This window comes from Gekko japonicus, unplaced genomic scaffold (genome assembly GCF_001447785.1).
Source record: "Gekko japonicus isolate JY-2015 unplaced genomic scaffold, Gekko_japonicus_V1.1 scaffold1602, whole genome shotgun sequence".
Taxonomy (NCBI): domain Eukaryota; kingdom Metazoa; phylum Chordata; class Lepidosauria; order Squamata; family Gekkonidae; genus Gekko; species Gekko japonicus.
In genome coordinates this window covers 53,470-70,756 of record NW_015172053.1, presented here as the reverse complement: position 1 = coordinate 70,756, position 17,287 = coordinate 53,470, and the positions used below count along the sequence as shown (strand labels likewise).

The following is a 17,287-nucleotide window of genomic DNA, read 5'->3' as shown; positions in this document are numbered from 1 at the left end:
ACAGACTGGTGGAAGGCAAGGAGATATACTTTCTCTCCCATGAAAAGGGAAGGGCACTTACTGATAACAAGCAAATGTAGGGAATCTCCTTTCAATGGACAGATCCAGATAAAGCGGATCACGCTGTTACTTTTTGTCCTGCACGAGATCCTTGAGAGTTCTACTTACCATGTGAGTAAAGAGTCTGCTACTTCTCATACTTACTTTAAGTGAGTCTTGCAACTCAACAACTGATACTGGATCGTCCTCTTCTTCATTGTCACTCCACTGTTCTTGAGTACAGTAGTGTGTGCTATATGCTGAATGGTCTTCAATAGCCTGCACCCAGTTCTGGAAAACAGAAAGAGGTCAGAAAAGAAGAAACCAGACATCTTTACTACTGTTTAATATGCAGCACGCTAAACTGAAAATGAAATCAGACCCTATTCAGCCTACAGTGGGCAACAGACAACTAAAAGGAGTTTGCGAGGAGTCAAAGAACAGTGAACAACAAAAGAGAGCTGGGTTGTTCAGAAATGGCTTTGTTTCTAATCTTAAGAAAAGCTCTATTGGCTTAGGCCAAAGATCCATCTACTCCAGCCAGATACTTCATGGAAGCCATCAGGCAGGAAATGAACAGAGCTGCCTCCGCCGCCACTGTCCCCCACCAACTGGTGTTTGGATTTGCAATATATCAGAAAATGTGTGATACATCTAGCCATTATGACTACTTGTCATGAATAAAACTATCCTCCTTGATTTTGTCTATTTCATCTTAAATACTAACATCTAAGGTATTAGTATATCTTAAGGCAGTGAATGCCATAAGTGAATTATGGGTTGTGTGAAGCAGCATTTATTTTTGTCTGTCTAGACTCCTGAGGTCTTAGAGTAAAAGAGGAGATGTCCAAGCACATGGTAGATACTTCTTAATTAAAAATGTGCATCTTGAACAGTCTTATGCTCTTGAATATATTCACTTGTAAAGACTGATTTCCTGGTTTCCCTTGTAAAGACTTGCTCCTCATAGCCATTTTCTAAAAAGTCTGTTTTGATTACACATGCAGCAATGGTGCATCATGGGATGTACTAAACTGTCAGCCTTCCTTAATTGACACAAATGAAATTAAGAACACAAGGAGAGGAAGAGTTTGAAGAGTAAATTTAGGCTATTGCCTTACTTCTAGTCAATTCCACTTCTGTTATTTCTAGCGCTGCACAGTAAGTAAAGATATTTAGTACTGAGAGATGGTTCCTGATTAGCCACACAGTGGCTTGGTTCAGGCATAATCCCGTACCGCAGTTTGGTGCTAGATGACAAGTTTGGGGGTGTCTTAGGTTTGCACATTCTCCTTTCTCCTCACACACCATAAATTATATACTTTGTGTTTCTGGTAATCCATAGCCTCACATTTCATTTTACTAGCAAACTCTGGGTTTGTGCTTTTCTCCAAGCTAGGCCTGCAATCCATCATTTTTTCCTGCCAGTTCAAATGAAACATCAATCTTAAAAGTTTGTCAGAAACCAGGAAATAAACAATTCACTCATAGCATGTAAAGTAAGGAGGGGTGTGAGTCTTAAAGACATATAAAGGCTTGTTCACTTAGTGCCAAACCCTACATTTTGATGCTGCATCTCAACCAACCTGTAGATAATGATTTTGCCCCAGACTTGAGCCTGCAAGCTACTAGATATTAATTAAATAGAAGCTTACCTCTCTTGATTGTTGAGGATTGGTCTTGGGGACTTTAAAACTGTGAACTGTATTATCAAAGCACTTGATAGAGAATAGACAACCATCTGCACTTTTTACCTATGGTAAAGATCAAAGACAGCAATTTGCCGCTGAGTAATGCTTCATATAAATTAATCTGCTAAAATGATTTGAATTGCAGATGTTTAATTCTATGGCTATTTATTCTAACATCTCTTGAATCCATTACTGTAAGGGTAAAAGATAATATAAAAATGAAACTTTAAAAATATAATAAAAATCAACAACTTAAATATGTTTGTTACTTGATTGGTGTCCATGAACTGAGATGCTATATATCTAAATCATAACATTTGTTTTGTGGCAATTAGCTTTCCCATCATTATTATTCCTGTATGCTACATCAACAAGAAATCACAACCACCCTGGGAAAATAAAACTCAAAAATTTGCAGCATGAGAGATTGTTTCAGAGCTATTACCAAAAAAAAATCATATATGTAGAACTTTATATGCTCAAGAATGGCTAAACAATTTGTTTAAGTCCCTGTGCTGCAGGAGTTAGGTTAGGAGGTTCCAGGTAGGTTTCTTAGTTTGCTTCCACATGGCAACAATTTCCTGTTGTGGTCTTATTACAATGCAAATTCAGACACATTTGCAGCAGCAATGGAGCATCCCCATATGGGGCTCCTCAGTGATATTCCCTCATGTCTGCTATTTCCTCCCCCCTTGCTGGAATGCTGTTTGCCTGCCAAAAAAAAGGGGGGGATAGTACACATATGGCTATAATGGTCCAATGCTACAGCAATATACCAACTACCAATTTTTTAAAAGGCTAGCAAATAGTCCGCTGCTGGTGGAAAATGGCAGAAGAAGTTGGCAGGGAGGTCTGATGATCTTGACTTGCCCTGTCCATGTGGTAGGTGACAAACCTGCTATGAGTACAGGCACCTGCTATGCAGTTCAAGAAATGCATCAAAGCCAGGGAAAATCTGGATGATGGACAAGTGCACAACAATGCCGGGCAAAACCAAAAACCCTGCTGCAGTTTGGTTTGCTGCAGTTTGGTTTGTCTGTGTGTCTGCAGACCAAAACCTCAGTTTGGAAGAAACTTTAGAGTTCTTCATTTAAGCTCAAGTATTTTCATCCATTTTTTCATATACAACACGAATTTCAGAATCCTTGAATTTGCTTACTGTGCAAATGGCTTGTGTTAAGTGCTTGCATCCTTGACGGCGGTTACGATTTCCTATATCAACCCTGTAAAAGAGAGAACAAGAAATTAATAATATTATCAATATCACAGCAATCAAGAATAGTGGTTAATTTCAGACTTACTGTTTTTGGTACCAGGACAGGACTCCATGTTCCAGTACTACCCAATAAGGTTTCCAGCCAAAAAATCTTGAGCTCTGTAAACATAGTAGTAGTAGTAGTAGTAGTAGTAGTAGTAGTAGTAGTAGTAGTAGTAGTGAATAATCTTGACATCATGTACTAGCTTTTTATAAAATCAATTTAGTCCATATCATTATGTTTAAACAATGCAATATGCAGAATACGTCTCACTCAAAATTTAAAAAAAATATTTCATATTGGGGAAAAATCCTTTCTAAAGGCCACTAGGATAGGAGCACATCATTATTACTATGCCCAATAGAAACAAGGGAATTTGGTCAGTTCAAGTACCCTCAGAGTTTAAAAGCATCCTTGAGTGAGATTTGGGAAAGGGCGAGTATTTATTAATAGCTTGTCTCTCTCTACAATTCCTTGTGAGCCATGAGTATTCCCTCTCTTAGCAACTCAACCATGAAGTTTACTTATCATAAAGCAGCAAGAGAGGCCCACTCACAAACAGTGTAAGATTTTCTATATATTTAGAGAATTCCCTAGGGATGCAGAAAAAAAACATTTTCAAAGTAAGACATCTCTGCCCCAAACAATAATGAAGACAGCATACATACACTGCCCTCAAGTCATTAAGAACAGGAAGATGGGATTATTAACTAATAGATAGTATGATATATTTTGGGATTTACTGTAGTATTAAAGAAATATTATAGCTCAAAGTTATGCAAATAAAGACAACAAGGAGAAAAGGTTTATGCACCTTCCATAGTAGACCTTCATATCGTTTCAGAGGTTTGTTGATCACCTATAAAAAATTGAGATATTAAAACACAAGACTTTTCTCATGAACAGTAGTTTTAATACATGATCTTTTATTCCCACCTTCCCAATTCCCCCTTCAAGTAGGTGTTTCATTTCTGCTCCTTGAGCCAAATCCAAGGGTGTCTGACCTGTTTGACAAAGAAGATACGAATATATTTCAGCAGATCTGATTCAAAAATACATCTGGTGACAACAATAGCACAATAAATTTTATGCTGCATAGAGCTAAGTCTGGCTCTTACAACAGCAACAAGCAGGGCTGCTCTTCGGATTGAGTCATTAATGAAACCTCTACTAGTCTTTGACCTTTCCTCCTGGCCTTTCACCTTTTACAAATTAGCATGGTTCCAAAATACTCTATCAACATAGTCATGTCTAACCTTGCGGGTGTAGGAAAATGAAATGGGTTTGTTAATTCAAACAGGTAACCAATAGTACTTTCATCAAGATCGAGCATGTATTTAATTCAAGTAGTTCAACGGGGAGGGAAGAATGGTAAGAACATACTGCCAGTTGTAACACTTGTTTTCTTTTCTGTTTCCAAGTATAAGGCTTGGTCATGGCCCGCTGCTCAGGCCTTTTGGCAAAAGCCAAAGGGCTCCTGGCCTTTGACTCTTAGCATGTGGCCTGTGCCTTGGTTGGCTCATTGGTTCCACTGTACCCAATGAGGTTTACTTGCAGGTAAATGTGCACATGGCTACACTGTTTGGCTCTGTCTGCATGTGCATCTACTTACAATGTAAATCCTGCTTAAAATTCTGCAATACAAAGACTGTGTACTAATTATACTGCTGCCCATCTGGATCTAACCATACTTCTGTGATGCTGAAGAACTGAAGGCTCAGCTTCATGAAAATATCTTAAAAGAAATATTACTTATCTGCTTTTCACATGAAAGAGATAATCTGAATTCATTAAATGAAGCTGTGCAACTTACCATTTTTATTTTTTATTTTGGGGTCTGCTCCAGCTTTGAGTAGTTTCAAAGCACAGTGCTTGTGGGCCCGATATGCTGCACAATGCAGTGGTGTGTTTCCCATCTGATCTATACAGTTAATGTCAGGAGGCTTTGGCCTGTTTAACTAGAGAGTTACCAAAAGGTCATTTATCATGCTTACATATCCATGCAATTCTTTCCTTAAAGTTCTCAGGCAGTCTATTCAGATTATAGAGTAGTATTCCCCCAAGCTATTCTACCTAGTTGGAAACTTTCTCCACCCCTTTCCCCATTTATTTAAATTTAAAAGAGAAATTTAATCAGTATTGAGCCAGATGTTGCCCTCCACCATGATAATGGTAGCTTGGAGGGAGTATGTCATCTCTATCAGAGAATCAGCACCAGGCAAAGAATAGTTTTAAGCTCCCCCTTCCCCCAGTGCTACTGCCCTGATCTGAATGGATACTCATCAGGTATTTTTTCGTATTTCAAAAACAAACAAATATAATAAAAATAAGTAGATCTGACAATAAATCTCCTATATTCCCCCAAACCGGCTGGCAACCTGTCTCATTTTTCATGCTTCTTCCACCATCCCACTTTCTTTTATTTTCCAGGCTTTTCTACCCCCATTCTCTCATTACAGGCTTTTGTTTACTTCTAGGGTTCCCATCTTCCAGGTGGTGGCTGGAGATCTCCTGGCCTCCTGCTATTACAACCGATCTCCAGGCGACAGAGATCAGTTCACCTGGAGAAAATAGCTGCTTTGCAAGGCAAACTCTATAACATTATACCCCATAAAAGTTCCTCCACTCCCCAAACCCTGCCCTCCTCAGGTTTCATCCCCCAAATCTCCACATATATCCCAACTCAGAGCTGGCAACCCTATCTACCTCCCAGTTTCCTGTCTCTCTTTCCGCCTAATTTTCTATCCCCCAATTTTTCACCCTCACTCTCCCAGGCTCCCACCCCCCAGTTTTCCAGTTTTCTCTCTCTCTATACTTACTTCTCCACCCATTATTTTCTTCTTTCTCTGTCTTTTCCAGATTTCCCTCCCTCCCATTTTGCTCCTTCCCTTTTTCCGTCCAGTATTTTCTCTCTGAAGTTTGTCTTTCTCTCTTTTTTCCAGGCTTCCCCACCACATTTTCTACTCTTTCTTTCTTCAAAGCCTTTTTACCACCCCATTTCCTCCCACCTCTGTTTTCCAGGCTCCCCCCTCCATTTTCTACACTGTTTGTCTTCCTATCCTTTTCTCAACTTCTCCTCACTTCTCACTTTTTGTTCCTGTCCCATCCAATGATGCTAGGACAGCCATAGCCCAATGTTCTAGTGCCTCGGTTGTTTGTAGAGCTGCCAGCTCCAGGTTGAGAAATACCTGAAAATCTAGGGGTGGAGCCTGAGGAGGGCAGAGTTTGGGGAGAGGAGGGGCTTCAGTGGGGTATAATGCCATGGAGTCCACCTTCCAAAGCAGCCATTTTCTCTGGATGAACTTATCTCTATTGCCTGGAGGTCGGCTGTAATATCAGGATATCTCCAGCCACCATGTGGAGGTTGGCAACCCTTGTTGTTAGGCAGTGCTGCAATGGTGGCTGGTCTTGCAAGATTTCACAACAAATCCATTGGTATTGTCCACTTTGGCGGGGAAATTACAACCTCTGACTTTTTAAAATATTTTGTATTCTTCTGCAAGCCCAGGGATTCCACCCACATAAGGTCTTTAAGACCATGTCCCATACTCAGTATATGGACTTTATACTACGGATTTTTATCCACATTTTTGCCATGTTCAGAATCAAATATAAGAAGTGAGCTTAGAGGGAACACTGGTGGGAACCCACAAGGACTTCCAGGGGGGTCACATTTTCCTCTTTGCCACTACTACTTTCCCTTCCATGAAAGGCCCCATAACCTCTCCCCTTTCCCTGCTTCTTTCTCTCCCCCCTCCCACTCACCAATCAACCTTTCTTCTACCTGCCCCCTTATTTTTGGACAGCACTGGCTGATGAGCAACGCCCCCTAGAGTCAGATTCAACTAGCTTTCGAGCAAGGGAAACCTTTACCTTACTTTTACTCCCAGATCCTAGTTTGACACTCTAACCACTACATCACACTGGTTCTCAGCTTTCTCCCCCTTCCCTTCCCTTCCCCCTCAGCCTCTTTCTGGGAAAAGTCCAGCCAAGTTGCAAAGGTTGTGCAGTAGCAAGTTGTTCAGGTGAGATCTATGGTGGCCACAGCTGGGCCCCGCTGAGTTGTGCAGAACTGCCTCTGGGCCCAGGCAAGCTGTGCAGCATCAAACCATCCAGTAGCCACCACTGCATCCGGATCAGTTGTACAAATTGGTAGCAAGTTGCCTAGTAGTTGCTACTGGGTCTGCTCCTAATGAGTTCTTCCTTAAGGGCAGGATGGAAGGGAAGAGGGGTGGACTGAGAAACCAAAACAGCCCTGGAAAGGGCTCTCCTCCTGTCTTTTACTGACAGAAACCAAGGCTTCAAGGCTGGCAATATTGTTCTGTGGCTTTTTTTTAGCTCCCTAGCATCTTTTTTTAAATTTCAGGTTTTCTTTTTTTTGCAGACTTGGGTTTTTTCTACAGTGTGTATAAAGATCTGTTTCATCTTTTTATGGCACCAGTCTCTGGATTTAAATATCCACACATTGGGCCTTGTTGAGAATTAGATATACTGATGATGCATACCAGTTCTGTGAGCTTTCCAGTCTCGCCTTCCCTTGCAGCTCCTAAGAGGACTTCCTCGAGTTTTCTTTCTTGGGTTCTTTCCACAGCTGGTTTCAAAATACAAACATCTGATCAAAATAATATTCCTCAAAAAAAAGTGTTTCCTTTAGCAGACAGCTTTAATAAAACAGTGGCATTTCGTAAGTTTCCCCTCAAACCAGCTACTAAAGAGTTAACAGTATTCATCTGAACCAGCTAATAAAGAATTAACAGTATTCATCTGAACTTCCAGAATAACATATGCTAAGACTTGGTGATAGAATACACATATTACATGTGTAAGGTTCCAGGTTCAGTATCTACTTATAGAATCTTATGTAACAGAACCGGAAAAAGTTTTGTGCCAAGGTCATATTGTACCTTTGGTTGTGTGGAAGGGTAACCTGCACAAGATCTACTTTCATGTCCACAATTAAGGAAATATGCCCTGGTGAGGCAGAGCACTATAATTTCCCTAAAGGGTTAATGTGAATATTAGAAGGCTTACTCTGCTCACAGGTGTTCATGATTTGAGCCTTCCTGCAACTATGTTTATTATCTCCTTCAAGGCTGGAGGCAGGAATGTGGTAATTAAGCCCAATCGTGAGAAATTGTGCTCAGCTGTGTAACTGGAGTGGGGGGGAATTAGGAGCCATTGCCAACATCCTCTGGAAGTTTCTTCAGAAGAAGATCCCTGATTGGACCAGAGAGACCACCAAATGCCATAGAGTAGAAAGCTATAATAAGGGTATATGACAGAGATAATTATGCTAACACCATGCTAGTATGCTATGCTTCATCATGATGGACTGCAATTATATAGAATGCTTTTACGCTACTGCATGGATTTTATGCTGCAAAAGATTTGCCATCTAATACCAAGGTATTCAACGTATTAGATAGAAAGTTAGCTTCTTTGTTGTTGCTACAGAGACTGTATTGCATAGTCAGTTCTTTTAACAGTTTAATAAACCTTTATATGTTTTACATGGTCTGATTTTCTTGTGTGCATCCAACCTCGAGGACCCACAGGTCTGGGAAGTTATTCAGGGGTTCCACACAAGAGACCAGGAGCAATAGCCCAGGGGGACCCAGGCTCGGATCTCTGACAGCCCATTTGTGCTCAACATATGTAAACAATTCCATCTAGATCTATACAGCATGAACCAGCCATATCATGCAGACTCAAGTAATCATAATTAGCATCTAACACTACAAGCAGAGAAATACTATGGCAAACCTGGAAAAAACTTCTCCTAAAAGCTGATTCATGCTAATATAACTCCTTGATTAGACTGCTGTAATTAATTGTATGTGGGGCTTCTCTTAAAGACAACCCAGAAACATCAGCCAGTGCAAAATGCAGCTATATGTCTCTAAAAGACAGTAAAGTAGGTGCCAAGTGAGCCTCAAAGGAGAGGGTATTCTAAAGGCGAAGTGCCACCACACACACACAAAAGCCCTGTCTTTAGTTGCCATCCACCTCACTTCTGAAAACAGTAACACAGAGAGCAGGGCTTGAGAGGCAGCTCTTAACTGGCTGGCTGGACAGTATGGAAAGGGCTGGTCCTTCATGTACCCTGGCCCCAAGCTGTTTAGGTCCAAAGAACTCTGAACTGTGCCCAGAAACAGATAATGTGAAGACATTTCAGCACAGTGGTGATATGATCCCTGTAACCAACTCTTGATCATAGCCTGGCCTTGAATTTTTCAGATTGTTTTTGAAGGTAGCCCCATGTAGACAGAGTTATAGTAATCTAACCTGGATGTGATCAGGACCTGAATCACTGTGGTCAAAACATTCTTCTTAATCACAATTCTATGTTTCATTATTTCCCTCCCCAAAACATACTTTAGATGAATTAAACATACCTTCCTTATACTAACATTTTCTCTATAAAATAAGTTTTGAGGCAACTGTTCTGCTCAGAAGCAGAAATTTGAAGCCTAATCTAAACAAGACAGCAGGCTCACACACAATACACACACACACACAAGGTATCAATGCACCAATCAGCTTGCTCATCACAACATTCAGACCCCAGCTGTTAGCCCCCTGTTAAAACAGGACTGCGTGCCTGTTGCTTTCTCATAATATCAGAGTTAAGACTACTCTATCAGCCACAATGTTGTGCTCCCTTACTTTCTAACAAAGCCATCCAATTATATAACTTTGCACTTGGGAAGTTTCACTGCTGTTGAATTAAAAAATTCAGGCTTGCTTATTCAAAGCAGCAGAAACATGGATCCACTTAAAGGTACATCCACAAAATGATCATCCGGTGTGCAGAGATTTACCATGCAGAATAGCCTTTGCTAAACATTATTCTGATACAGGTGAACTTCATATAACAAAGTTTTTCTAGAGTTACATGGACAAACTTTGTAGCAGGAAGTAATCCTCATGGCAACCAGGACAGATGGGTTTAAGCAATCTATACAGTGCTCATTACTGGCAAGAAGAAATCATCTCAGCCATTCACTTACGGACACAAGAGTTCACCATAATGAGACTGAGCCAGACACGGCCCCTGCAAGGCACCTTTACTAGATTTTCAGTCCCAACTATCCAAAGTTCATACATTGCACAGAACAGATACCTTCTAGCATCTCTCTTATTTCTTTGTTATGTGTAACATCTTTTGCAGTTTGCCCATTCCCATTAACAATGGAAGTATCAGCATCATATTCCAAAAGCAGCATAGCCACCTCCTGAAACAGAAATTCAGTACCATTATAGGGTAACTTGTTGATACTCTGAAACAGAGATCTTTTTTTGCTTTCAGTCAGTTTGAAAGTTCATATCTTTGCAATTTGTATCCTGGAAATGAATGCCACATAAAAATTAACCAGAACTCAAAAAGTTTTACAGGGAAACCCACAGCATTATATTTTATACATGCAATCATCAAATGATGTCCCCAATGACTAAGAACAAATGAGAACAACAACTGCATATCTCTGAAACAAGCCTTCTTCCAAGAAAATTCAGTGATATTGCTAAAAGTGAGTGTATGCAGAATTTGCACACAAGAGTCTATACATTAAGACTAAATATTAATATACTTCTTCATGAGTAATAGGTTATCACACTTTAACGTTTTTAATATGTAATTACTAATTAACCTATATACATACACACATCTCCTAGGCGCACATGAATAAGGTTCATTAATAGTTTGCATTATCATAAGAAATATTTATTTTTTCTTTTCCAGAAGAAATATGCAGAAATATTACAATAAAATAACCACCATAAAGTTACAATATAAACCATTAAAAGACCTTTCACGGAAGACATCCTTGGGCCAATTCACAGAGAACTTTGCTTATACACAAGAAGCCTCAATTGTCCCTAGTCATGTACGTGCCCACTACCATGCAGAAAATATCAGATCTTATATAGATACTGTTATAGCAGATTTTTGTAGCACATTTTTTCTGTTGCTACAGTTTAGATACAGCCAGGAGTATCTCATTGCCACATGGTTCACACTGATGTTTGTCTACCCAGGATTGTTTCCGGAGACAGTGCTGGCTGATTATGTGTAGGAGAAAGTCCTATGTAAAATAGCTTGTTAATCCATATAAATAATAAAGAAAGCATGGTCTCTGGATATAATCATTACTTTACAAAGCTGAGTAAATTGGAAGCTCCTCTGTTTGTTCTGGAAACATTTGTTCCAGCAATGGACAGTATGTCTGCACCACACTATGTTTCCTATAATCATCAAGAATAACAAGAGGAGTCGGTGCCACCTGTATGTAATTCTGTGTCACTGACTGACCAATTAATTAGTACTGTATGTCATGGTTTCTTTATATGAAAGCTAGAATCTCACTGGAGAGACAGAGATTAACTTTGTGATAATTTGGACAACTGTCCCATGAAGTCCCACATTCCAGCTGTTGTTGCAGTGCTCTGGCATTATCAGGCTTTCCCCCCACTTTTGCACATATCCACAGTTCATAGGCGTAAACTTCGTGGGGGCGGCGGGGCTTCAGCCCCCGCCGAAATTTTCAGGAAGGTACTCAGCCTCCCCCGGGAGCCACCCTTGCTCCTAGCAAAGCAATGCCTCTGGCCCAGCCCCAGCCCCCCCCGGGAAATTGGAAAGTCTACACCCTTGCCACAGTTACCAGATATTCGGCTAAGTTTTCAGGAGCAGGTTTTTTTTTCTGGCCCTGCACAACTTCAGTGACTTCAGCATCTCAGGGAAATCTCAAGATTTCCCTTTCTTCCCTCTTAGGGCATATCAAATCAGTGTTCATAGTTTGGCATTTGCACACAGTCCACTAGTTCAAGGATCTCATTGCTCTGAAGGCATTGCTATGCTTGGTTCATACAATTAAAGAAACATGGTTAGGCACACAGCAAAGTATATATGCTTAATATGACACACTTTTACCTTGCGTCCAGTGAAAGCTGCACGATGCAATGGAGTGTCTCCCATGTCATTTAGCACATTTACTTCAGCACCAGCCTGTAAAGACAAGACAAGACTTAGTTGCATTTGTATTCTTGTCAATCAATATCACAAAATATGACTTTGAGGTATGATTTCAAGCCTCTTAGAAAGCACTGTTAAAATTAGGTAGGCCTTTTAGGATTCTAAATGGTTACAGTCTATAAACCTGCAATGATTTGTTTACCTTTGGTAGGAGGTCTAGATTCTATACTTGAAAGACAAACTGTATATTCTGCTTACCTCCACATGGGATTATATTTTTAATGAATGCATTGTTAAAGGGTAAGACTGCAGATAAGAAAGTTCTCAAAAGTAAATTTGGCCAGCACATCTTCTGAAAATTCTACCTTTATTCACAAAGCAGCTTCCAGAACAAAAGAAAAACTGGAGCATATACTTGATCCATACAGCAGTCTCCTTTTCAAAAAGTTGAAATACAAAGTCATCTGGATCAATCATTCCTTCCTAACATAATTTTGCTGTGTCTCTGGCCAAGTGCAAGCTAATTTGTTCTTGAACAGAGTGCTAGGCTTTCTTTTTGCCTCTGAAGTGTGGAAAACAGTCGACTGCATCATAGCTTTTAATCTAGTTTGTTCAGCTTGGCTCCAGCTCAGCCTCTTTCTTCAAATGGGTTACAAAGAGATCAGAACAAGCTAAACATGCAGCACTAAATGGGATTATGTGGTTTAACAATTACCTAGCTGTACAGAATTCACAACTGAGAGTCAGGACACCCTGAACACTTTTGACGACCCAAGAACCTTTAGGTCATTAATTTCAACTTCTTTAGAGTCCATTCCTTATTTTTCAGACACATAAATAGCTTATCTAGCAACAGCTGGGAATAATGATGAAACACATGTAGCAGAACAATCAATTGGGATCAAATTGTGAGGGCTTATTTCACCCCCCCCATTGGGCTTCTTTGGCCAAATCACCCTCACCTCTTTGCACTTCTCTGATATCAAATTTGACCAGATCTCCGCTCCATTGTTACATTTCCACCAATTGTTGGAAGGCACATGTTAAGACCTTATCTGTGACTTCATGTGCTGATAATATCCTTACCCAAACGGCTCATACTCTGGTGGTTGAGAAATGGCCCTTAATCACAGCATCAGAAATTAAATCTTTACTAACTGAAATGAAATCTGGCACGGCTCCTGGACCTGACCTGATACTGGCAGAGCTTTTCAAAGCAAATGTTGACTGGTGGGTGGAGATATTGGCACCAATATTCACACAAATCAACGAGACAGGAGACAGGGATTATGCCTACCTCTTGGCACCATGCAATAATAGTTCCCATCTACAAAAAGGTGATCCCACTGACCCAAACAATTACCGGCCGGTAAGTTTACTATCAGTGGTGGGCAAACTATACGCTTCTTTGCTTCATAAGAAGCTACTTCTTTGGAAGGAAGATGAAGCCATATTGGGTCAAGAGCAAGCTGGATTCCGTAGAGGTGCCAGTGCAGTTGACCAATGCTTCTTTCTTTCCTTCTCTCCTTTTCCTTTTTCCCTCCTTTCGTTCTCTCCTTTTCCTCTTTCTTTCTTTCTTTCTTTCTTTCTTTCTTTCTTTCTTTCTTTCTTTCCCTTCTTCTTTCTGTTTCTCCTCCTTTCTTCCCTTCTCTCTTTCTTTCCCTTCTTCTTTCCTTCTCTTTCTTTCCCTCTTTCCTTCTCTCTTTTTATCCCCTCTTTCCTTCCTTCTTTCCTTCTCTTTACTCTCTCTCTTTCCTTCCCTCTTTCCTCCTTCTCTAGTGAGAAGGGGCTTAAACTTTAAACCCCTTCTCTCTTTGCTCCCCCCCTAGTAGCTCATTAGCATACCTTATGCTAATGAGCTCCTGCAGCTCTTTTTCTACGAAATGACCCCTGCTTAGAGACGAAGACAAACAAACTACTCTGTGTGTGGCGAAATTTCTAGCAGCTGTTGTCAAATCACATGACAACTTTTGCAGTAGCAACCTTTAAATTCTTCTATGTTTTCCTGCGGAAAGAGGTTTATTGTGGGATGAGGGTTTGCTGATTATGACTCTGGCTGCAAAAACAGTAAAGACAATAAATAAGATGCCAAATTTGAAGTGGAAGGTGGTTCTACCACTCTGGTCTTATTTATTTTTCTCTATTTAAAACATTTATTAAGACACCATTTTCCCTTGCGGAACTCAAGGCAGCTTACAATTACAATGTAAATAAAACATTAAAAAAACACAATAAAAACAACAATTACAAACATCATAAAAGGTTCTCCTGTCCCCATTTTACAACCTCAGAACTCAAGAGCAGCGCACATTCTCACCTGCTTCCTCCCATCCATCTACAAACATAGCATGACTCAACTGATAGGAGTAACTGACTGCCTCTGGCAGAGACTCAAGTCAAGCGGGTGTTGGATGCAGCACCCCTTGACACAAGGGTGCATTTATTCATTTGCTAGTTATGAAATTTTAGTCATTTTGAAGCATATCTTATTCTCTAGTAGTGAAGTTGGGATATCTTTGGATACTTAAATCGGGTGACTAGAGCTGTGAACGGGCAAGACAGATCTTTCTACAAACCTGAAAGGGACCCATATTTGCAGGAAAAAAAATGTGAAATCTAACAAAAAATACACTGGGAGCTTTAAAAAAATGCAAACATGATAAAAGGAGCACCTGAAGTTTTAAGCAGCAGATTCCCTCAATGGCTGTTGCTAGGCAACCAGAGTATTCCAGGTTTAGTTCTGTTAGTAAAAGGCATGGGGAAGAGGCAGGGCCCTTTCCAGGCTATTTTGGCCTTTGAGGTAGAACTCATTAGGGCCAGGCCTAACCAGGGTTGCCCACTCTAGGAGAAGTTTCTGGAGAATTTGCGATGGAGTCTGGTGAGGGCAGGGTTTGGGAAGGGAAGAGGCCTCAGCTACATATTATGCCACAGAGTCCACCCTCTAAAGCAATCATTTTCTCCAGGGGGACAGATCTCTATTATCGGGAGTTCAGTTGTAATTCTGGGAAAGCCCCAGGTCCTACCTGGAAGATGGCAACCCAAGGCCTGGAGGCAACCTCTGGGTGACTTGATACATCTAATTTGCATGACTCAATTAGGCCTGGCTGCCTGCTACTGTTCAACAGCAGCCACCCTATGAAAGCCAGTGCGGTGTACTAGTTAGAGCTTCAGAGTAGGGTCTGGGAGACCCAGGTTCGAATCCCCATCTTGCTGTGGAAGCCCAACAGGAGATTTTGGATCAGTCACATGCTTTCAGACTAACCTACCCCCCTGGGTTGTTGTGCGGATAAAAAGGAGGAGAATACTTTAAGCTGTTTTGGTCCCCAATGTGGAGAAAAGTGGGGTATAAATGATGTAAATAAATAATATAGATGAAGATGGGAGGCAAATAAAAGGTAGGTTGGTGAATGGCCGAGAAGGAGAGAATGAAGCAGGTAAAGGGGAGAAGATATGGTGGTTGCTAGTGGGAAAGAAAGGGGAAACAGGGTGGGGAAAGTGAGGCACCTCCCCACAAGTCCTTGAGGGTTCCTACCATGGAAGTGGGACTGGCCTGGTGGCTGGCTCTACATAATTGGCTGCTGGGGGGGGGAGGGGCAGCTTAAGACAGAGGGGCAGATAAAGGTAGGCTGGCTTTGGGGTGGGAAGGACATAGGGTTGTCAACTCCAGGTTAGGAAATTCCTAGAGATTAGGGGGGTGGAGCCTAGGGAAGGTGGGGTTTGAGGAAGGGAGACCCCTCAGAGGGGTATGATGCCATAGACTCCATACTCCAAAGCAGTCGTTTCTTCCAGGAGAACAAGAATTGCCAACTTCCAGGTGAGGGCTAGAGATCACCAGGAATTACAACTGCTCTCCAGATGACAGAGATCAGTTTCCCTGGAGAAAATAGCTGCTTTGGAGGGAGGATTATATGGCATATCCTGCTGAGGTCGCTGCCCTTCCAAGGCTCCACCCCCAAATTTCCAGGAATTTCCCAACTTGGGACCTGGCAACCCGAAGCAGACCTGATATCTGTAGCTGGGAGATCCACTGATTCCTAGAGATGTCCCGATTGGCAACCCTAGCAGGAGAGAAGGAATCAGGAAAAGATGGAGGTTGTTAGGAGGCATGCAGGAGAAAATAATGTGGGGAGAAGCTAAAGAGGAAAATGAAGTATGCCTCCCACAAGTCCTTGCAGGTTCCCTTCTAATAGCTACCACAGGTTCTTTTCTGTGCCTACAGCAAGTGCATTGTTATAGGACTCATAAAGTAAAATTTCAAAGTTGGCATAAATATCAAGCTAAATCGTGGATTTTATTAGTGTTCTGCTTCATTTATAGAATTTACCTACATATACACACTTTGTTGTGGCTACAATGTCTGTGCTATAATGTCTGCGGTACAATAGCTCAAAACTGCACAGTACTTTTTGAAAACTAGATTCAACTCAGTTCTGAAATGCTTCAGCGACACAACAAACACTGTTGCTGAAGGTCTGGGAAGGGACAGACCAAGATAAGATATCTACATCCACGTTGCTTATGGGTGACATGAAATTCTTTACATGTGACATACAAACACATGTGTTTTCCAAGTTTAATGACAAATGAGCTAATAGGCTTATTCAGATATGGGCCTTTCAACCCATTGTAGTTTCGTAGCATACTGTAGCATTTAGATTTTGTGCAGATATTTTGTGTGAGATTTAAGCTTAGCTATATATGACTATGCCTAATGTGATCCGACATGTATACCAAATACACAATTAGGTGTATACAGCTATCATACTGAGCAAGCGCATAGAAAGTACAAGCAAACAAAACATGCATACTCCAGACTAAAATTTTGTTCCCCATATCTCTCCCCATTGCTTTGAGAAACATGTAACCGTAAGTCCTCAGCAGATGTGCAGTATGTATGCACACTGAGCAGGAGAGAGTGAGTGTAATGTAAAAATAACCAGAATGGGTTACAGGTGGCGGGATAGCCTCTGAAGACTGTCTGGAAGTTTCAGGTGGTATAAGAAGAAGAGGAGATTGGATTTATACCCCGCCCTTCACTACCTAAAGGAGTCTCAGAGCGGCTTACAAACTCCTTTCCCTTCCCCTCCCCACAACAGACACCCTGTGAGGTAGGTGGAGCTGAGAGAGCTCTAACAGAAACTGCTCTTTTTCAAAAACAGCTGTGCCAGAACTATGGCTTGCCCAAGGTCTTCCAGCAGGTGCAAGTGGAGGAGCAGGGAATCAAACCCGGTTGTCCCAGATTAGAGTCCGCGCACTTTACCACTACACCAAACTGGCTGGCAAAAAAACCACATCACTAAGGCTGCTGCTGAGGTTAGTTACCGAGACCA

The 17,287-nt window shown here is 41.2% G+C and overlaps 1 protein-coding gene across 2 annotated transcripts in view; it reads right to left on the bottom strand.

Annotated features, from left to right (window-relative positions):
- The window catches only part of OSBPL1A (oxysterol binding protein like 1A), a 117,219-nt gene that overhangs the window by 75,393 nt on the left and 24,539 nt on the right, over window positions 1–17,287 (bottom strand). For both annotated transcript variants that reach the window (XM_015420745.1, XM_015420746.1), the window contains exons 4-13: window positions 11,916–11,990; window positions 10,110–10,221; window positions 7,492–7,577; window positions 4,800–4,944; window positions 3,923–3,990; window positions 3,801–3,845; window positions 3,032–3,105; window positions 2,890–2,953; window positions 1,695–1,793; window positions 205–330 (exon numbers count right to left, since the gene is read on the bottom strand). In XM_015420745.1, the coding sequence (XP_015276231.1) occupies window positions 205–330; window positions 1,695–1,793; window positions 2,890–2,953; window positions 3,032–3,105; window positions 3,801–3,845; window positions 3,923–3,990; window positions 4,800–4,944; window positions 7,492–7,577; window positions 10,110–10,221; window positions 11,916–11,990 (894 nt within the window). The remainder of the gene's footprint in view (window positions 1–204; window positions 331–1,694; window positions 1,794–2,889; window positions 2,954–3,031; window positions 3,106–3,800; window positions 3,846–3,922; window positions 3,991–4,799; window positions 4,945–7,491; window positions 7,578–10,109; window positions 10,222–11,915; window positions 11,991–17,287) is intronic.